Raw genomic sequence first — 19,465 nt, 5'->3', positions numbered from 1 at the left:
TTATATGTCATCAGCGCCCCTCCCCCCACAGTGCCCTGATGCCTTTATCCATGTTTTTTGCTTTTCAGTGCTACCAGGCTTTTTCCTCCTACGCACTGTTTTTTTCCTTGGGCTTCCTCGGTGCCGTCCCTACCCGGATGCATGCCATTGACGCACACGCTGTTAGTCACTGCCATGCATACTCGGGTCGCCGCCACCGCTGCCCGAGACACTTTTTAACGATCCCAGGGTCACTTCATCGATGCCACCCCCCCTTTTGGGGATGCCATCGATGCCCCATCCTCCCCACCGATGTCCAGCCCTTTTCCATCGGTGGGCATCGATGCCGGATGGTCCCCATCGGTGGACATCGGTGCCGGATGGTCCCCATCGATGGACATCGGTGCCGGATGGCTTGTCCGTCGATGGCATTGGTGCCGGATGGCCGTCCGTCGATGGCATCAGTGCCGGGTCCTTTTGCATCGATGGACACCGATGCCCAGGTGTTTCATCCATGGGCATCTATGTTAGAATGCATCCATCGAGGGCAGTCGATGCCAGGCTGCTCCCATCGGTGAAATTCGATGCCCAGGTGGGTCCCATCGGTGGGTATCCATGCCGGCTCGATTCCGTGGATGGGCGTTGATGCCAATGCCAGCCTTATGGCTGGCATCGATGCCCATGCCGATTCCAGGACTGGCGTTGATGCCGGGATGGAATTCATCGACTGGGAGATCCATGCCATCGATTCCATACGTGTCCATATCGATGCCACCGACACACGTGTCTGGGGCACCGATGCCATGTACACTTGGAAATCTGAGTCTGTCCAAATCGATACCGTCAACGTCTGTGGCCCTATAGTTGATGCCCGTGGCCATGCCACAAACGGCATAAATGCCCGCCTCCATGCATCGATGCCCTCGACACCTCCGTTTTCCTTCGGTGTCCTTGACGCCCTATTGATTCGACTTCGACTCAGTCGATGCCGGTATCTTTTTCAATAACGGCAATGTTTTTCGATTATTCGATTCCACATCGTTTCAAAGATACCTATGCCACTGCTGTCAGTGCCCGTCACTGTCATCATTCTCCTGGCCAGTCATCGACGATTTTTCATACCCATTTTGATGATATCCTCGAAGCCCCTTAGGTTGCCTTCAATATCGTCAATACCGACATAGCACCGCCACATAATACCCTCGCCTCCTCACATTGCTCCACGCTTTGGGTTCTTTTTTAAGCCCCGTATTAGCTTAAGACACTCCATTGTGTCAGGAGCAGAGCAGGCGTGCTGACAGTTCGTCATCGATCGCCTTCCAGGACGACGAGGGCTTCCATCTCGGCGCTGGGGAAAGACCGGGCCGAGCACCGTGGCACCCATCATCGCCGACATCGTGATCGTCCGCCGCTGACGCCATCCAGCACATCGGTGCCATCCTTCTCCAGGCTGGACAACGCTCGGGCAGAGCGACATCACCACTGCCATCAGCACTGTTCCTACAGTTTTGGCAGTCCTTGGTGATCCAGAACTTCCGGATCCAGGTCCGACAGCTTCTGCATTGGCGTCACGACACATCGAGCCGCTGTGACGAGGGAAGGGAACATGAGTTCCGTTAGGGCTCCTCTGTTCCTGGCGTGCCCCACCGTCAAGTGGTGTGGGACTATGGCCATCTGTTACACTTAGCAGTCTAAACGCCACTCACGCCTGGCCTGTCTCCTCTGTACCTGTGCCACCATACCGGGTTTCAGAGCGAGATGGACGTTTACGTCCCCGGCCTTACCCTCGAGGACTCCGGAGACCGTCGGGGTCAACAATCTTCACCGGCTCGTCTTGCGGCGATCCACGTCGGATGGTAAGTACCCGCTTCGGCGGCATTCCCATAGAGTTGTGTTCTCCCATTCGGACCGTGGTTCGAAAAGTTCTGGGTCATGTGCCTTTTAGAACTGTATTAGTGTCACATATCACTATGTTAGCTATGTTAGCCACAATATCAGGAGAACCCCTCTATCTTCTTGGGATTGCAGCAGGGCTTCTTCTCTTGTCAGTAACAAGTCCCTGTGCCGACCAATGCTCTGACTCTTGGTTCCCTCCCAACCAAGGTCCAGCTGCATTGGCTGATCTGCTAAACATGAGATTCAGCAACCATTGCCCCATGTACAAGTCCACCTTGAGGCCTGGCCACAGGTCTCAGTGTCTCCTTGTACAGCATACAGAAATGTGGGTACCACTTACCGCTCACACACCTGCAGGAGCCTACATGATATCCTCCATTGGGACACCTCCTGGTCTCCCATCTGGTCAGATATCAGAGCGGCCACCCCACCTTGTACCAAAGTCCCGGTACACTCCCCCAGGCGCTACGAAGTGCAGAGGGGAGAAGGGAGGGGGGTTGGGGAGTTTTAATTGCACTATTCTTTCTTTTAACAGAAAATAGTTACTCTCCGCACATCCTGGACCTAAGAAAATCCAACTTTCTTTAGACGTCACATGTACAATGGTATCTTTGGTTACCATCACTCCATACTGCAGTAAGTATATTATTTTAATGTTTCTATGTGCTTTATGGTGAGTCAACATTACAACCCCAAGCTCTGCCGCCGGCACCAGCTTCGGTAAGTGAACTGTCTCTTGCATCACTGTTGGTGAATGCTGTTTTCTCTGCGGAGTGTAACATCATTCACTTTCCTTTCAGTACATGCAAGGAGCTCTCACTTTTTTCAGGACTCACTATACATTTACTAACTGGGATTACTGTCACTGCCATAAATCCCTTCTGTAACACTTCTGGACACCACAGTCTTAAGACCCTCTTGTCCAGCATGCGCACAGACATTCTGATACATTGTTATATGTCCCTGCGCATATTTTCCATAACCTCAACCTTTCAACTTTTCATGGTTGGGCTATGGGGTTTCTTCCCACTATGCATTTTTCTCATAATTCAAAACTGCTATGGGTTATATTCAGTGACATTCTATACTCAATGGACCTAAGTGGTTTCATTGCTTTCGTCCCTGATTCTTATCCCAGTTCGAACTAGGACCTAGTCTCCTTCGACTCATGCTCGCAATTCCTTAGGGTTATAAAGTTTCTCCTGAAAGCTGTCAACCCATTATGCATCTATTGCACTCCAGCATAGTTTCTCATAAACTTCCTGGACGTTGCACCCATGAGTTATGCCCTTATGCCTTCCAATACTGCTTTTGCAACAATTCTTTGTGCATACAGACAGACAGCATAGGGACAATGTGCTTTCCAACTCATAAGCACGCACAACCTCTTAGCTGCTCTGCTAGACAGCTGCGCAGCTCTACCCTTGGCCCTTGTTCACTTCATGCGTCCTTGGGCCACATATCTAAGAGATTTAATGAACGCTCTATCTGACCTTCTCCACGTAGGTTCTATCCTCTCGAATGGTCTCAATTACATGTGTACAGGGCAAATCTTTTAACGCTGAGTTTAACTAAACTTTCCTCTGCGTCTGCATCATTCCATACGATGCACAGGTTCTGCTCCCTACACATGTTTCCTATGCGTTCCCTTAGATGCCTTTTCTTCCATCAAAGGCCTCTTCAATATATCTCTTCTGCTGCCTCTCGTAGCCAGCATTCTTCTAATGTTGAACTGGGATGGGGTTCAGTATTCTTTTCCCCACTCCCTGACTGAGATCAGTATGCTTCCCATACTTCTCAATCCATCATATCAGTAACCTTTTATTCCCTCACCAGTCAGTCCCAAATCATAGACTTACTGATGTTCTTAGGTTCTGGTAGCGTCACAAAACCTTCTAAACATAAATCTTGCCGTTTAATATGGCAGGCTTTACCTCCTGACGCTAAAAAAAAAAAAAAAAAAAAAGAGGTATTACCCCTTTTACTTTTCCACCATTTTTTCTTACTCCCTCGGATTCTGTTCTCCAGACATCCTCCACATAGATACACCTTTCTCTTAGGAGGTGTATCGTTTTGGGAGTTGGGTTCCCGTTTTCGGTAATCCTCTCTGAGTCGGCTTACCATGGATTATCCACTGATCAAGCCGCCTCTATTTCTCTAATCACGGAATGAACATATATATTCTCCTTATAAGTCTCATACATTCTACGTTTGAGCCTTTCCATTCCTCTCTTCCACAGTTTGGCAAGGGAACTTCTTTCCCTCTTAATGTCATTCCTGCCAGCAGGGTCCGTGAGTTATGCACTCTTTCCATACTCACCTGACTCCGTTCCTCTGCCACTGAGTAGTTCTACGCATTCAACTTTCTATCCTTTTCAGGTAGATGTTGTATCTCCTTTCCTCAGGAAATACTCTATTAATTTTTCCTAACCTCTCTCTCTCGCCCTAGGGAGAGACTGGGTTTTCCACATTCCTGGACAGTAATGCTGCGCTTACATTCTATCTACATTGCACTGCATTCCATGTGAATTCCACTTGACTCTTTCCTTCATGCAAGGGTCAAGCTGCTACTTCCAGTGGCCACACAGACCTAATCCTTCTGATTAAGTGGTCTATATTTCCTTTCCTACCAACAAGCAGACATTTCACTACAACACTGTGGGTATCCACATACTGTTGTGTCCGTCTTAGCCTTAACAGCTTCCCTTTGGTTACTGCTGCTTGTACTTTTTTATCAGGTTGCAGCCTGGAGTCCTCTCCATACCTTCGCAGCCTATTATTGCTTACATTTGACTAGCCGGCATGCTCCATGTTTGGCCAGTCCGCCTACTCTTACTTTTTTCAATTCACTACCCAACATCCTTCCACGAACCCATTATGGTGTTGCGGATGCCCTCCGTTCCCATTTCCACCTCAGTCGTTACGCCTTTGCGCATCTGCGGTGTATCTGGTGCATTCCCGGGCATCCTCAGCTCGGTACTCACCCATTTGTGAGGACTACCATCCTGCTTGTCCTGTGAGAAAGCAAATGTTGCTTACCTGATGTAACAGGTGTTCTCAGAGGACAGCAGGATGTTAGTCCTCACGAAACCCGCCCGCCACCCCGCGGAGTTGGGTCTGTATACTTTTATTTTAGTTTCGCTTGCGCTTTTTAGCTATAAGACGAGACTGAGGGAGACACCTGTGGCTCACAGGGATAATTGCAGGCTGGGCATGCTCAGTGCATCCAGTGTGCCAGTGTCAGTCAAAGCTTGTTGAAACTTTGACAGAAAAGTTTTCCGTACATGGCTCCATCCTCGATGTCACCCATTTGTGAGGACTAACATCCTGCTGTCCTGTGAGAACACCTGTTACATCAGGTAAGCAACATTTGCTATATATTTTTTTTTTTTTTTAAACTCCAGACTGCAGTTTTGCACCTCTACCATCTGCTGGAGACAGAGAAATACTGAGGGACTACACCCCACACCCCCACATACACCCTACAATCCTCCCCACACACCCCCACAACTCCCCCACACATCCCCACATGCCCCACCCCCACACACATTCCACACCCTCACATACATACCCTAACTCATTCCACCCCCATATAAACACTCCACACAGACCCCTATGCCACGCCCCCACACCCTCCCACACTCACCCCCACAACTTCCCAGAGCTCCCACCCCCCACTCCCCATTTCTGTTTTATATAATGCATGGTCCATATCGACCATTTTGCCCCCCCTTATCAGATAGTTTAATGATGATATGTTGCAGGAAGGAAGTTATCTTAAAGCTATAGATTCTACTTTTGTTATACTATAAAAATGTCTGCAAATCATAGTACCAATTTTTCTGATCTCATTTGAGACCAACAGACTCAAGGGTTGAGGTTGCAGTCTTGGCATTTAGATAGATGATTTTGATAGCAAAAAAAAAAAAGAAAAATATATTTTGTCTGCATTTGAAAAAGACTGAAAAACGAAAGTGTTGGGTGCATGATTGAGAAAACTAGCAGTTACCTTTTAAGGACTCACATGTATTGGTTTGCTGACACCCTTCATTTAAATTGATATGTTTATGGTGTGTACAAGGCATGTAACTCTTAATATACAATGAATACTGATATACATATCTCAGCTTGGGAATCCCCACTTGTGTGACTGAATACTGTCCTGCTTGTCTGCAGAAAAAGCAAAGTTGCTTACCTGTAACAGGTGTTCTCCATAGACAGCAGGACAAATCGGGCACACATTCTCTACTTCCTCCTGAAGAATTGAAAGTTAGTTCACTATAAAGACTGAGGAGATTCACACAGTGGTGACTGCAAGGGATTCCCTGTGGAGGTTTTACTGAACTTTGAGACAGCTTTTCCATGTGTTACTTTGGATAACGTAACACATGTGTGACTGATTTTGTCCTGCTGTCTATGGAGAACCCCTGTTATAGGGTAAGCAACTTTGTTTTATCGAGAAATAAAAACAAATCACAAGTTGTGTCTACAGTATTAACCCATTTCATTAACTGTAACTTCAATTCTAGTGTCATGTTTGGTTCTGATGCCAAACTAATCTTTAGCAAGTTTGAGGAAATGATGAATTTGCTGCAGAAATACAGAGAGAATATCTATGTTGAGTGGACAGAACGAGTGGATGAAGATTGCCGATTTAACTTGGAGCAGCCGCTGATTATTAGAGATGAAATCTCTGGACTTATCACTGTGAACTTTAGCAAAGAGGTCAGTGAAGCATACAGAAGATCCTATACTGATTTTATGGGAGCAATTTTCAAACTGTCTACCTTGGTGCAAAGTCCCTGTATGTACTTTCCCTTTAAAAATTGCCATAGGACAAAATATGCACAGACTTTTGCATTTGCTTTTAATGTCAGCAAAATTTTTCCAGAAAACAGCATGCATATATTTGAATCTTCAATCTGCACCTGGTTATTTTTGTAACCTGCCCAGAACATGTCCCCGGGAATGCCTAAAAGTATTGTGTATTGTGGAGTATCTTGTATTCTTTTAACCAAACTGAGAGAGGGAAATTTCCAGACAACCATTGGCTTTGAACACTGCCCTCTATTGCGTTGGAGGTGGACCCTTGTCCTGGCGCAGGATTGGTACGGCCCACTGGTCAGACCTGGAGAGCGCCTGCCACCAGGAGGCGGAGCACAGGAGGAGACAGAGGCTAGCTGGAGCTTCGCCAATAGCAACCCGGGGTTCCCTCAGGTTGAGCCCTTGGTTACCTGGGCCGCCTGGTCTTAAATGGGCCTTGCAGGGTCTCCTAGAGAGGAAGCGTAGAGGAGTGCGCAATCACAGTCAGAGTAGGAATGTCCAGAGATTGTAGGAGGCCAGAAAAGAGTGTCCGAGTGGATAGCGCCTGCCTAGGGGGCGGGGCTGAGAAGCAGGAGGACACAGAGCCCCGGCGGGAGCTCCTCTGTGAGGCCGACCTTGGAGATGGTGAGCGGGGGAGCCGAGGACGCCCTGAGCTGGCTGTGGCTGCGGTGAAGGGAGTCCAGTGCTGGTAGATGGGACAGAGAGGTGAACAGGCCCAGCCGCGGAGCGAACGCGGCCGGGAAGCGCAACAGTACCCCCCCCCCCCCCTTCTAGGCCTCCCCCTTTCCAGCCTGGGCTTGTCAGGATGGGTCCTGTGGAACTCTGTGAGGAGGTCTTTGTCATATATGTGGTGGGAGGGCTCCCAGAAGTTCTCTTCCGGACCGAAGCCCTCCCATGACAAGAGGTATTCCCAATAGCCCCTTCTATGGCAGAAGTTCAGAACCTCCTTTACCTGGAGGACATGCTCAGGTTCAGCAGTGAGCTGGGAAGGAGCAGGAGACCTTCGAGAAGGGCAGTTTAGGACCAATGGTTTCAGCAAGGAAATATGAAATGTGTTGTGGATTTCCATGGATGTGGGGAGCTGCAGCTGGTAAGTGACAGCTCCAATATGTCAAATGATTGGGAATGGCCCAATGAATCTGGGAGCCAATCTTTGAGAGGGCAAACGTAGCTTAATATGTTTTGTGCTGAGCCAGACTTTCTGGCCTGGGCGGAACAGAGGTGTAGTGCAACGATGAGCATCAGTGAAACATTTAGCTTTCTCGGCAGCCTGACCCAGTCTCTCCTTCACCTAATTCCATAAATGGCTAATCATTTGTGCCGTGGACTGGGCTGCAGGTGATGGGACAGAGTGCGCCACAGGTAGAGGCAGGCGTGGCTGGCGGCTGAATACCATGGAGAAGGGAGAGGCGTCAGTGGCAGAGGTGACGTGGATATTGTGGGATAACTCGGCCCACAGTAATAGGTTGGCCCAATCGTCTTGTTGATCATTGTCATAAGATCTTAGGAAGGTCTTCAGAGAGTGGTTTGTCCTCTCAGCCTGACCATTCACTTGAGGGTGGTAAGCCGAGGTCAGATTCAGTGTGATATCAACTTTTCTACACAGAGACTTCCAGACTTGGCCACGAACTGTGGCCCATGGATGGAAACGATCTCCTTGGGTAACCCATGTAAATGGAAGACATATTTCATAAAGAGTTTTGCCAGTTCAGGAGCTTAAGAAAGATTCTGTAATGGGACGAAGTAGGCCATTTACAAAAACGGTCGATAATGACCCAGATGACCATGTTGCCCTTTGATGGAGGTAAATCGACGATGAAGTCCCTGGAGATGCTTGACCAGGGTTCGGTGGGAGCCAGCAGAGGTTGGAGGAGTCCCCAAGGATGGCCAGTTGGAGGCTTTTATTGTGCACAGATGAGACAGGAGTCCACGTAATTGCAAGAGTCCTTAACCATGTTGGGCCACCAGTAATGTCTTCTTAACATCTCAAGGGTTTGAGCTCAGCCGGAATGGCTGGCCAACTTTGAGTTATGGGTCCAATGGAGGCCGTGTTCTCGGAGGCGGCGTGGGACCACCGTCTTCCCAGCTGGCACTGTGTTGGTGACAGCAAGGGATATGCAGGCTGGATCAATGATGTTTCTGGGTGTTTCGGGTATATCTTCTGGTTCTTGAGAATGGGAGAGAGCATCCGCTCGGGTGTTTTTTGCTGCAGGGCAGTAGCGGAGTTCAAAATTAAAGCGCTCGAAGAACAACGCCCAGCGGGCCTGTCTGGGGTTCAACAACTGAGCCTCCTTTAAATGTTCAAGATTCTTGTGATCTGTGAATATCGTGAATTTATGCTGTGCTCCATCTAACCAATGACGAAAGGACGATTAGGGTCGGGGTGACATAGACAAGGTCTAGTGCAGAAGGCCTCTTTCAAGGCGTGGAAAGTAGATTGAGCCTTGGGATTCCAGACTTGAAAGTTACTACCTTTCCTTGTCATGGCAGTGAGTGGAGCAGCTAGCATGGAGTAGTTAGCGATGAAGTTCCTGTAATAGTTTGTAAATCCAAGAAATCTTTGTAAGGCATGGAGACCTACTGGTTGGGGCCAATCTCGAATTCCTTGGAGTTTCTCAGGGTCCATGGTGAAGCCACGATTGGAGATAATGTAGACCAGAAAAGGAAGATGAGTCTGTTCAAAGATACACTTCTCTAATTTTGCGTAGAGACGATTGTCTCTGAGATGTTGGAGGATGGTTCGCACATGGGTGCGGTGTGACTTCAGATCCTTGGAAAAGATGAGTATACCGTCTAGATATACTATGACAAATGAGTAGAGTAGGTCCCGGAAGATCTCAGTCATCAAGCGCTGAAAGACTGTAGGGGCGTTACAAAGTCTGAAAGGCATCACTACATACTCGTAGTGGCCATCCCTTGTATTGAAAGCGGTCTTCCAGATATCCTCCGGCTGGATCCATATGAGATTGTATGTCCCTTGGAGATCTAGCTTAGTAAAGATCTTGGCACCTTGTAAGTGTTCAAAGAGTTCTCTAATGAATGGCAGAGGGTAGCGGTCCTTGTGAGTCACAGTGTTTAGGCCATGGTTGTCAATGCAAGGACATAAACTGCCGTCTTTCTTCTTCACGAAGAAGAATCCGGCTCCTGCCGGGAAATCGGAGGGTCTTATGAATCCTTTATCCAGATTCTCCTTGATATACTCGGACATAGCCTGAGTTTCTGGTAACAAGAGAGGGTAGGTTCTGCCCTTGGGACGTGTGGTACCTGGTTGGATCTCAATGGGGCAATTAAATTTACAGAGAGGAGGCAGGTTGTTTGCATTCTGTTTAGAGAAGACATCCTTGAAGTTAGAATACAGATCAGGTAACCCAGTAAGGGTTGTCGAGAAAAGGACAGTGACTGTTGGAGAGACTGGTCGCAGACAGTGGTTCTGGCACTAGGTTCCCCACTGGACTAGCTGCAGGGATTGCCAGTCAAAGTGAGGTCCATGTATTTGGAGCCAAGGAAGTCCTAGGGTTTCCTAGCGTGTAGCAGATGGACTCATTACAAATGGGTATAGTGTGCTCGTGCTAGCAGTTGGAGACGGATCTGATGTCAGCACGTGGTACATATTAGAGATGTGCTTCGTTTTTTTCTGCCTGGTCGTTTTTTGACTCGGATACTTCGTGGTAAATTTCGGGTTTTCTCGTTTCGTTTTTTTGAAAAACGAAACGAGGAAACCCGAAACCGGGCCAAAAACAAAACGGCAAAGGAAGCTTAAAAAAAACCCACCCAAGCATTTAAAATCAGTTTTCTACATAAATACAAACTACCCCCCCATCCCGATCCCTCCCCAAGACTTACTAAGTACATCCCTGGTGGTCCAGCGGGGTCCCGGGTTCCATTTGCCCTCCATGCCTGTGCTACTGCAAACCGTGCTCTTTAAAATGGTGCCGAATAGCCTCTGAACTACCATGTCACATGGCCATCGGCGCCAAGTTGTGCTCCTGTCATGTGACTGGAGCTGACCAATGGCGCCGAAAGCCTCTGTGACATAGTATGGGCAAAGGCTATCGGCGCCATTTTGATTACTGGCAGCTGACAACGAAATCGCTTTCGGACCCCCGCTGGACCCCCAGGGATTATTGGCAAGCCTTGGCGGGGTCAGGAGGGGGCTCTTGACCTCCCCAAGGCTTGCCAATAATCCCTGCGGGTCCAGCGGGGGTCCGAAAGCGATTTCGTTGTCGGCTGCCAGTAATCAAAATAGCGCCGATAGCCTTTGCCCATACTATGTCACAGAGGCTTTCGGCGCCATTGGTCAGCTCCAGTCACATGACAGGAGCACAAGATGGCGCCGATGGCCATGTGACAGGGGCTGACCAATGGCACCGGTAGCCCCTGTGACATGGTAGTTCAGAGGCTATTCGGCACCATTTTAAAGAGCACGGCTTGCAGTAGCACAGGCACGGAGGGCAAATGGAACCCGGGACCCCGCTGGACCACCAGGGATGTACTTAGTAAGTCTTGGGGAGGGATCGGGATCAGGGGGGGGGGTGTTGTATTATAGTTTATTTAAATGTTTGGGGTGGGTTTTAATTAAAAAAAAAAAAAGTGTCCCTCTCCCCATGCAAACCCGAAAAACGAAATTTCCCCAAAAGTCGGGGAAAATTCTTTTCGGGTTTCGGGGCCTCCGAAACCACAACGAGTTAGGAAATTTCGTTGAATTTCCTAATTCGAGCGAAAAACGAACCACATCTCTAGTACATATACCCCTGCAGGAAGTGCAGCAACTCAGTAATTTCCGTCTCCAAAGCAGTTTGGAACTACCTCACGCTCACTGAGCGTTTTTCCAAATTCTAACGACTAAATTCATAGAAGAATCCTACCTTAAGATGAGCCCCGCACTCCTGCGGTGATACCCTCGGGTCCCTCCCCCAGTTGAGTTTCCCGAGGTGATTTCCGTGGTCCCTTGGAGGTTCGAGCCTCGGTCCGGTGGCCGACTCGCGGCAGGGACCTAGCCCCCGAGTGAGAAGGGCTCGGGCGCGGCATAGAGGCAGCCTCGGTCCCGGTGAGGACTTGGCCCCCGAGCGAGACGAGTTCGGGCGCGGCCTAGAGGCAGCAGGTGCACGTCCTCGAGTGTGGCGGTGACGGTAATCACCCTCTCCCCCCGCAGCCGGAGACCGCCCGGGTCGCAGCCGGGAAGCGCCGAAGACCAGGTAAGGCGTACATCTTTACTTTTGCTGGTCTCTGAGGAAGCAAGGATTAGCGGGGTCTGCCTACATGGCAGCCCGCCAAGGAGGTCGCCATTTTGCCTGCCTGCTCGCCGTCGCGTCTGCCCTGGTTCGCCGCCTCGCTCTAGCGCTCAGACCAGACTAAGCGCACAGGCAACGGGCGCATATGTTAGGCGCCCGAAAATAATTGGGCGCATATTGGATAGAGGCACGTTGAAGGGCGCACCTTGCTACACATTGATTCAGCGCACGTTGCTAAGTGCACGTTGACGGCGCACGTTGATAGGCGCACGTTGCTAGGCTCACGTTGCTAGGCGCACGTTGCTAAGCGCACGTTGATAGGCGCACGCTGCTAAGCGCACGTTGATAGGCACACGTTCATAGGCGCATGTTGTTAAGCGCACATTGATAGCCGCACATTGATAGGCGCATGTTAATAAGCGCACATGGATAGGCGCACGTTGCCAATGCACACGCGGATAGGCGCACGTTGATAGGCGCATGTTGATAAGCGCACATTGATAGGCGCACGTTGCTAGGCGCACGTTGATAGGCGCACGTTCATAGGCGCACGTTCATAGGCGCAGGTTAATAAGCGCACATTCTGAGGCACACGTTGCTAAGCGCACGTTGATAGGCGCACGTTCATAGGCACACGTTCATAGGCGCCAGCTGATAAGCGCACGTTGATAGGCGCACATCTTCGTGCATCTTACAAAGCTCATAGAGATAACAGACGCGATGGAGCGTATGAGAGCCCATGCGTCCGCAGAGCCAGCACCTCCGGAATCAGGCATAAGAGCTCTAGGCCTCTGCTCAGCATGCCACCTCAGAGCCACACAGAGCGAGGAAGCAGACTCCCTATGTGCCCAATGTGAGGAGGCCCTGGGAGTTCCAGGCCAGGGCCATTCCCAGCCCAGCGTAATTGCTAGTTCCTCAGGGAACACCCCGGACCTAGCAGGTCGCAGTGAGCAGCCAAGGAACCCTAGAGACCTGGTGCCCCTAAGGCAAGAACCTGCTTCGCTCTCCTGGGTGGAATTATTCAAGGGGATTCACGCCTTTGTCAAGATGCAGTCTGATCCCCGAACGGACCTGTACGTACCGGATGACCCTACCCCTGGACCCTCCAGACCTAGGCACAGCCACCCGCCACCCGGAAGCCCCACTTATGGGGATTCAGATTGCTCTGTGGAAGAAGACGAGCTCCCCGAGGAGGGAGAACTTCCCTTGGGGATAGAGCCGTATCAAACCATGAGACGCTTCTTTCTTAAGGAGGATCTCCCAGACCTGGTCTCCCCAATGCCTGTCGGAGCTGGCTATCCCGGGCCACGGCACCCCAGGGGAACCTAGAATGAACCCCCTGCTGGAAGGCCTTCGTCAACGGCCCACCACTTCCCCCTCCTACAAGCAGCACAGCAGCTAATCGATCTCGAGTGGAATGTGCCGGAGGCCTCATTCAAAGGGGTCGGGCCTTGTCTGGCACGTACCCCCTGGACCCGGCAACCAAGGAGCTGTTGGCGTGCCCCAAGGTAGACGCCATAGTTTGCGCAATTGTGAAGCGCACCACCATTCCGGTGGAGGGAGGGGTGGCCCTCAAGGATGCACATGACCGGCGCATGGACGCCATTCTGAAACAAGCCTTTGAGGTGGCAGCCATGTCCCTACGAATTGCGACCTGCTGCACCGTGGTGACGCGTTCCTGTTTATCGCAAGCCAGGAACAACATCCCGGGAGAAGAAATGGAATCAGCCCTCTCGTTCCTCACTGACGCTGCCTCCGACCTAGTCCGTACGGCAGCCAAGGGAGTGTCATCCTCAGTGGCAGCCAGGAGACTGCTCTGGCTACGAATTTGGTCGGCCGACTCCTCCTCCAAGACGCGCCTTACAAGAATGCCCTTTAAGGGATCCCTCCTGTTCGGCAGCGACCTCGAGAAACTGGCTAATAAATGGGGCACCTCTCCATTACCCCGTCTACCAGAAGACAAGTCAAGGAGGAACCAGTGCCCTTTTCCTAGGCCATCCAGAGGTAGAAGATCTCAGCGCTTCAACCCTTACAGGGCTCGCTACCAAGCACCTCGTTCTCAGACCAGGAACCAGTCCTTTCGAACCAGGCACAACAAGAGGAGAACTGGCTCGGGTTCGGCTCCCGGCCGCACCTCACAATGAGAATCAGCCGACCCATCTGGGGGGAAGAAGCCATAGGGGGCAGGCTAACCCTATTCTACCGCAGGTGGGTCGAGATTACTTCGGACCAGTGGGTCCACGCCATTGTCCAGGAAGGGTATTACCTGGACTTCCTTCATCTCCCTCCGGACAAGTTTGTGGAATCTCCTTGTCCGCCCCTCAAGAGGGCGGCGCTGGAAGCTACCTTGGGAAGGCTCCTGTCCCTAAAAGCCATAATCCCAGTGCCTGCATGGGAGATAAATTCTGGCCATTACTCCATTTATTTCATCGTGCCCAAGAAGGGGGGCACCTTTAGACCCGTCCTGGATCTCAAGTCGGTCAACCGGCACCTACGGGTCCCAGGATTTCGCATGGAAACTCTGCGGTCAGTCCGAAGTGCCAGGGGAGTATCTCACATCCCTGGGCCTGTCAGAAGCTTACTTGCATATCCCCATCCATGGGGATCATCAGCGCTACTTACGCTTCAAAGTCCTGGGACAACACTTTCAGTTCCGGGCTCTACCCTTCGGGTTAGCCACCGCGCCACGGACCTTTACCAAGGTAATAGTAGTGGTGGCGGCGTCACTCAGGAAGGAAGGAATTCTCGTCCATCCCTACCTAGACGATTGGCTCATCAGGGCAAAGTCACCGGAGGAGAGCCACCGGGCAACCAACAGAGTCATATCTCTTCTGGAAAGCCTAGGATGGGTAGTCAACACAAACAAGAGTTCCCTACAGCCCTCGCAGTCGCTGGAATACCTCGGAGTCCGATTCAACACCCAAGGAGACAAAGTCAGCTTGATCTCCAAGAGGAAATCAAAACTCCGGAATCGTTTGCAGGCTTTGCTGAGTGCCACCCGGCCCACAGCTTGAGATTACCTACAGGTCCTCGGCCTAATGGCCTCCACTCAGGAAGTGGTACCATGGGCTCGGGCTCATATGAGACCGTTACAACGCGCCCTTCTATCTCGGTGGAGCCCACGATTACAGAACTACACCGTGCATCTACCTCTACCGGCCAGAGTGGGGCATCAGTTACGGTGGTGGCTGCAGCCCGGCCACATGAGCCGGGGGTCAAAAATGTCCTCTCCAACCTGGACCCTGCTCACTACAGATGCCAGCCTGAGCGGCTGGGGAGCACACTGCGAAGAACTAACCGCCCAAGGGCGGTGGAACAGAGAAAAGTCGGGGTGGAACATCAACCGACTAGAGGCACGGGCAGTCATGTTGGCATGCCTGCGATTTGCCCACAGACTTCGCAACAGAGCAGTCAGAGTGATGTCGGACAATGCCACCACAGTGGCATACATCAACCACAGGGCGGAACCAGAAGCCGACAGGTATCCTTAGAAATAATGTAGGCTATAATGCAAATTGCTATAAAACATTGGTTGAGGAAGCCTCGGCAGAGGCGTGGATTGCCATTGAAATGGGGTGGAGATGGAAGAGCCAAGGATGCCCGTGGAGGCGGGATTTGAGCCCAATCCCCTGAGTTGACCATAACAAAATCCTCTAATTGAGACCGTAGTCTCACCACAGATGAAGTCAGTGCTTCCAAGGCTTGCTGTTCTCAGAACGGGCCTTGCCTTATATACGCAGGGAGTGTGATGTCATCAAGAGGTGCCGTGTTTGGATTTCCCGCACTTGGCCCTTTAAGTCTGGCGACATCGGCCGTGCGCACGCCTAGCGGCAGGGCCCAGGAGGACGCGGAGCCCTGGTGGGAGCTCCGCTGTGAGGCCAACCTCGGAGACGGTGAGCAGGGGAGCCGGGGACGCCCTGAGCTGGCTGCAGCTGTGGTGGAAAGGAGTCCGGTGCTGGTAGACAGGACAGAGAGGTGGAGCAGGCCCAGCCAGGAAGCGCAACACCCTCTATGAAACATAAAACATCAGTCCTATAAAATCTGTTGAATACAAGAATGAGTTTTTAAAAATTAGATATGATAATTTAGGTATAATAGATGACTAAAGTTGTGTTCTCATGTAAAGTGGTTTGTGATTTTGTTTTCAAAGACAAATTGATGTCACATTGATGACTTGTTTGTTTCATCAGAAGAAAATAAGAAATTGCCATGCTGGATCAGACCAAGAGTCCATCAGCCCAGCATCCTGTTCCAACAGAGGCCAAACCAGGCCACAAGAACCTGGTTCTCCATAGCCATAAGAATAATTATCCCAGGACAAGCAGGATACTAGTCCATCACATATGGGTGACGTCACTGACAGAGCCCTATTGCGGGAAAACTTTCTGTCAAAGTTTCTAGAAACTTTTGACTGGCCCTGTAAGGCCACTGAGCATGCCCAGCATGCCATGATATTCTCTGCCACAGGGTCTCCTCTCTCTAGTCTTCGTTTTTCCACGCTGCTGTACGCATGGCGGATCAAGGAGCCTTGTGAGTTTTTCCTCACAATATATCTGACTGAAAAGTCATCAAATTCTCAAAAAACCTTTCTCCCATAAGGGAATCTCTCTCAGTTTTACACCGGCCGGTGAGTAAACTCAGTCTCATTTTTACTTTTAGTAAAAACTTTCTCTCATTTTCTTTTCCCATTTTTTCATTGACGGCTGTCGACAGAAAATGGCTTCCGGATTTAAAAAATGTCCCGGTTTGTAATAGAACAATGTCCATAACAGATCCACACCTAGAGTGTGTTGTCTGTTTGGGAGATAAACACGATGTTTCATCCTGCCCTCAATGTGCAGAGATGACTCCTAAAGGAAGAAAACTTCAACAGGAGAAGATGGAGCATCTCTTTCACCTTCAGCTCCTTCCTTCTCCTTCAACATCAACAAAGTTGTCCCCAGTGGGGGTTACAAAGTGAATTTATTAAAAAAAACGTCGGCTGGAGGGATTAGGAGATCATCCATCGTGATCGACTTCGACGGCATCGATAAGGTCGGTAATCGAACATCGCCCAAAACATCGCCACCGACATTGACACACATCGACTCCAGCGACGCCCCTCTCCCAGGAGGAACTGACCGCTAAACGGCAAAAACCTCAGGAAACTCCGCTACCTTTGGCGCCGGGGGCCTATACCGCATCGATCGAACCTCCACAGGGATCTGCGTACATGATATCCACACCTACACCGCCACCGTGTACAGCTGCTCTGACTACACCGGCTGTATCGCAGGAATTGTCAGATTTTATCAGACAAGCGGTGCTCCAGGCCCTGAAAGAACACACACCTACTCCGGCAACTTCGCTGATGCCGGTGCAGTCACCGATGCTGGTTATTGAACCGATGCCGGTACCTTTACTGATGCCAGTGATTGCACAGAAGCCGGTAACAATACCGATGCTGACGACCTCATCGATGCCGGTACCTATGCCGATGCCGATGATTCCGTCGATGCCATCACCTACAACAATTCCAGTTAAGGTTATGCCGGCACAACCACTGAAGATACCAACGCCATCGTCTATTCCGGCACCGTCACCATCGATGCCTATCTCTCTCGGGGACCCGGGACATCCAGAACTGGCACTCTACCAACTTCTAATGAAGAGATTCGATGAGATGGTAGGTGCTCTTCCTCCCAGGCCTGGGAAAGAACACCTGGAGGACTTACCCTTGGAAGATCCACAACCAGGTCCTTCAGGGATTCCTAGACCGCCTAGAACTTCCACAATTTCTCCACCTGAACAGGATCCATATGGTACTTGGAATGATACACACTCAGATACTTCATCTGAAGTTTTCATGTCAGATCCTTCACCACCGGATCCAAGGAAAAAATCTCCACCAGAAGATTTTTTATTCACGACCTTTTATCCAGGAAATGGCTGACACCATCCCGTTCACCTTGGTCACAGAGCAGGACGTAAGGCAACAAACATTGGAGGTTCTTCAATTTGTAGACCCTCCAAAACAAGTGGTGGCTATACCAGTCCATGATGTGCTTTTACAATTGCAACAACGGATTTGGGAACATACATGCTCAGTACTAGCTGTTAACAAAAGAATGGACACTACATATTGGTGCAGTCTGCTCCTGGCTACCAAAAATCACAGCTTCCTCACCAGTCAGTAGTGGTAGAATCTGCACAGAAGAAGTCCAAGAGAATTAGACCACATTCCTCAAATCTCCCAGGAGAAGATCACAGATTTTTAGATTCCTTGGGGCAGAAAGTCTGTCAAGGGGCCATGTTGACTTCCAGGATATCTTCATATCAATTATACATGACCCAGTACCAAAGAAATTTGTGGAAGCAAATGCAGGACTTTATTCCATCACAGCACCAGGAAGCAGCCCAAATGATCATTCATAAGGGCTAGAAGCAGGCAAACACGAGGTCCGTGCGGCCTATGATGGTTTTGAGACAGCTTCCAGAGTGGCTGCATCGGGTATAAAGTGCCAGACGTTGGGCATGGCTTAAAGCCTCGGGACCTCAGGCCTGAAGTCCAGGACAAGTTAGTAGATCTCCCATGTCTTGGTGATAATCTTTCGGATCTAAAGTACAGGATGCAGTTGCTCAATTAAAAGAGCATACAGAGACCCTGAGACAGCTTTCATCGATCCCGCAGGATCCACCTACGCAGCCAATTCGTAGGCCTCAAAGGAAGGATTCTAGAAGACCTTTCTGTAGACAGAGGTAGGGTTACCCCCCTACATCTAGGAGCAGGTCTTCTAGGCCGCAACAAAGGGCTCAGCCCAGACAGCCTAGACCATCCAGGCCTCAACCTCCACCACAGACTGGTCCGGCTGCTGGCTTTCGAGGCCATTTCCAGGGAACACAGCCATCTCTTCAATCCTCATCCAGAGCTTCCGGTAGGAGGTCGGGTATCCTCCTTTTATACCCATTGGGTGGCAAATAACAACAGACCAATGGGTACTCGCAATAATATCTCGAGGTTATCAACTCGATTTCCTCTCAATCCCAACAGATTCTCCTCCGAGACCTCTTTTCTCTCAGAGAAAATCACATAATCCAGTTGAAAGTAGAATTATCCACCCTTCTGAAGCCAGGGCTGTAGATCCAGTGCCCCAGACTCAGCAGGGCAGAGGATTCTATTCCCGTTATTTTCCTCATTCCAAAGAAAACCGGAGGCCTACGTCCCATCCTAGACCTCAGAAATCTCAACAAATTTCTGAAAAAAGAAAAATTCAGGATGATATCTCTAGGCACCATGCTTCCACTTCTTCAAACAGGAGATTGGCTTTGTTCTCTGGATCTTCAAGACGCTTATGCTCACATTCCAATATTCCCTCCTCATCGCAAATATCTTCGCTTCCATGATGGGTCATCGACAATTATCCAGTACAAAGTACTACCATTCGACTTGCCTCTGCTCCAGATTATTCACCAAGTCTGGCAGTAATAGCAGCACACTTGCACAAGGAAAGTGTCCATGTCTTCCTATTTAGACGACTGGCTCATCAGAAGTCAAT

General features: G+C 50.1%; 1 protein-coding gene across 1 annotated transcript in view; it reads left to right on the top strand.

Moving 5' to 3' along the window:
- Window positions 1-19,465, top strand: part of DNAH17 (dynein axonemal heavy chain 17) — a 1,486,981-nt gene that overhangs the window by 253,953 nt on the left and 1,213,563 nt on the right. Inside the window, exon 12 of the mRNA XM_029599137.1 lies at window positions 6,405-6,600. Coding sequence (XP_029454997.1) covers window positions 6,405-6,600 — 196 coding nt within the window. The remainder of the gene's footprint in view (window positions 1-6,404; window positions 6,601-19,465) is intronic.

Source organism: Rhinatrema bivittatum, chromosome 4 (assembly GCF_901001135.1).
Source record: "Rhinatrema bivittatum chromosome 4, aRhiBiv1.1, whole genome shotgun sequence".
NCBI lineage: Eukaryota > Metazoa > Chordata > Amphibia > Gymnophiona > Rhinatrematidae > Rhinatrema > Rhinatrema bivittatum.
The sequence above is the reverse complement of the archived record's forward strand: the minus strand, read 5'-3'. Positions and strand labels throughout refer to the sequence as shown.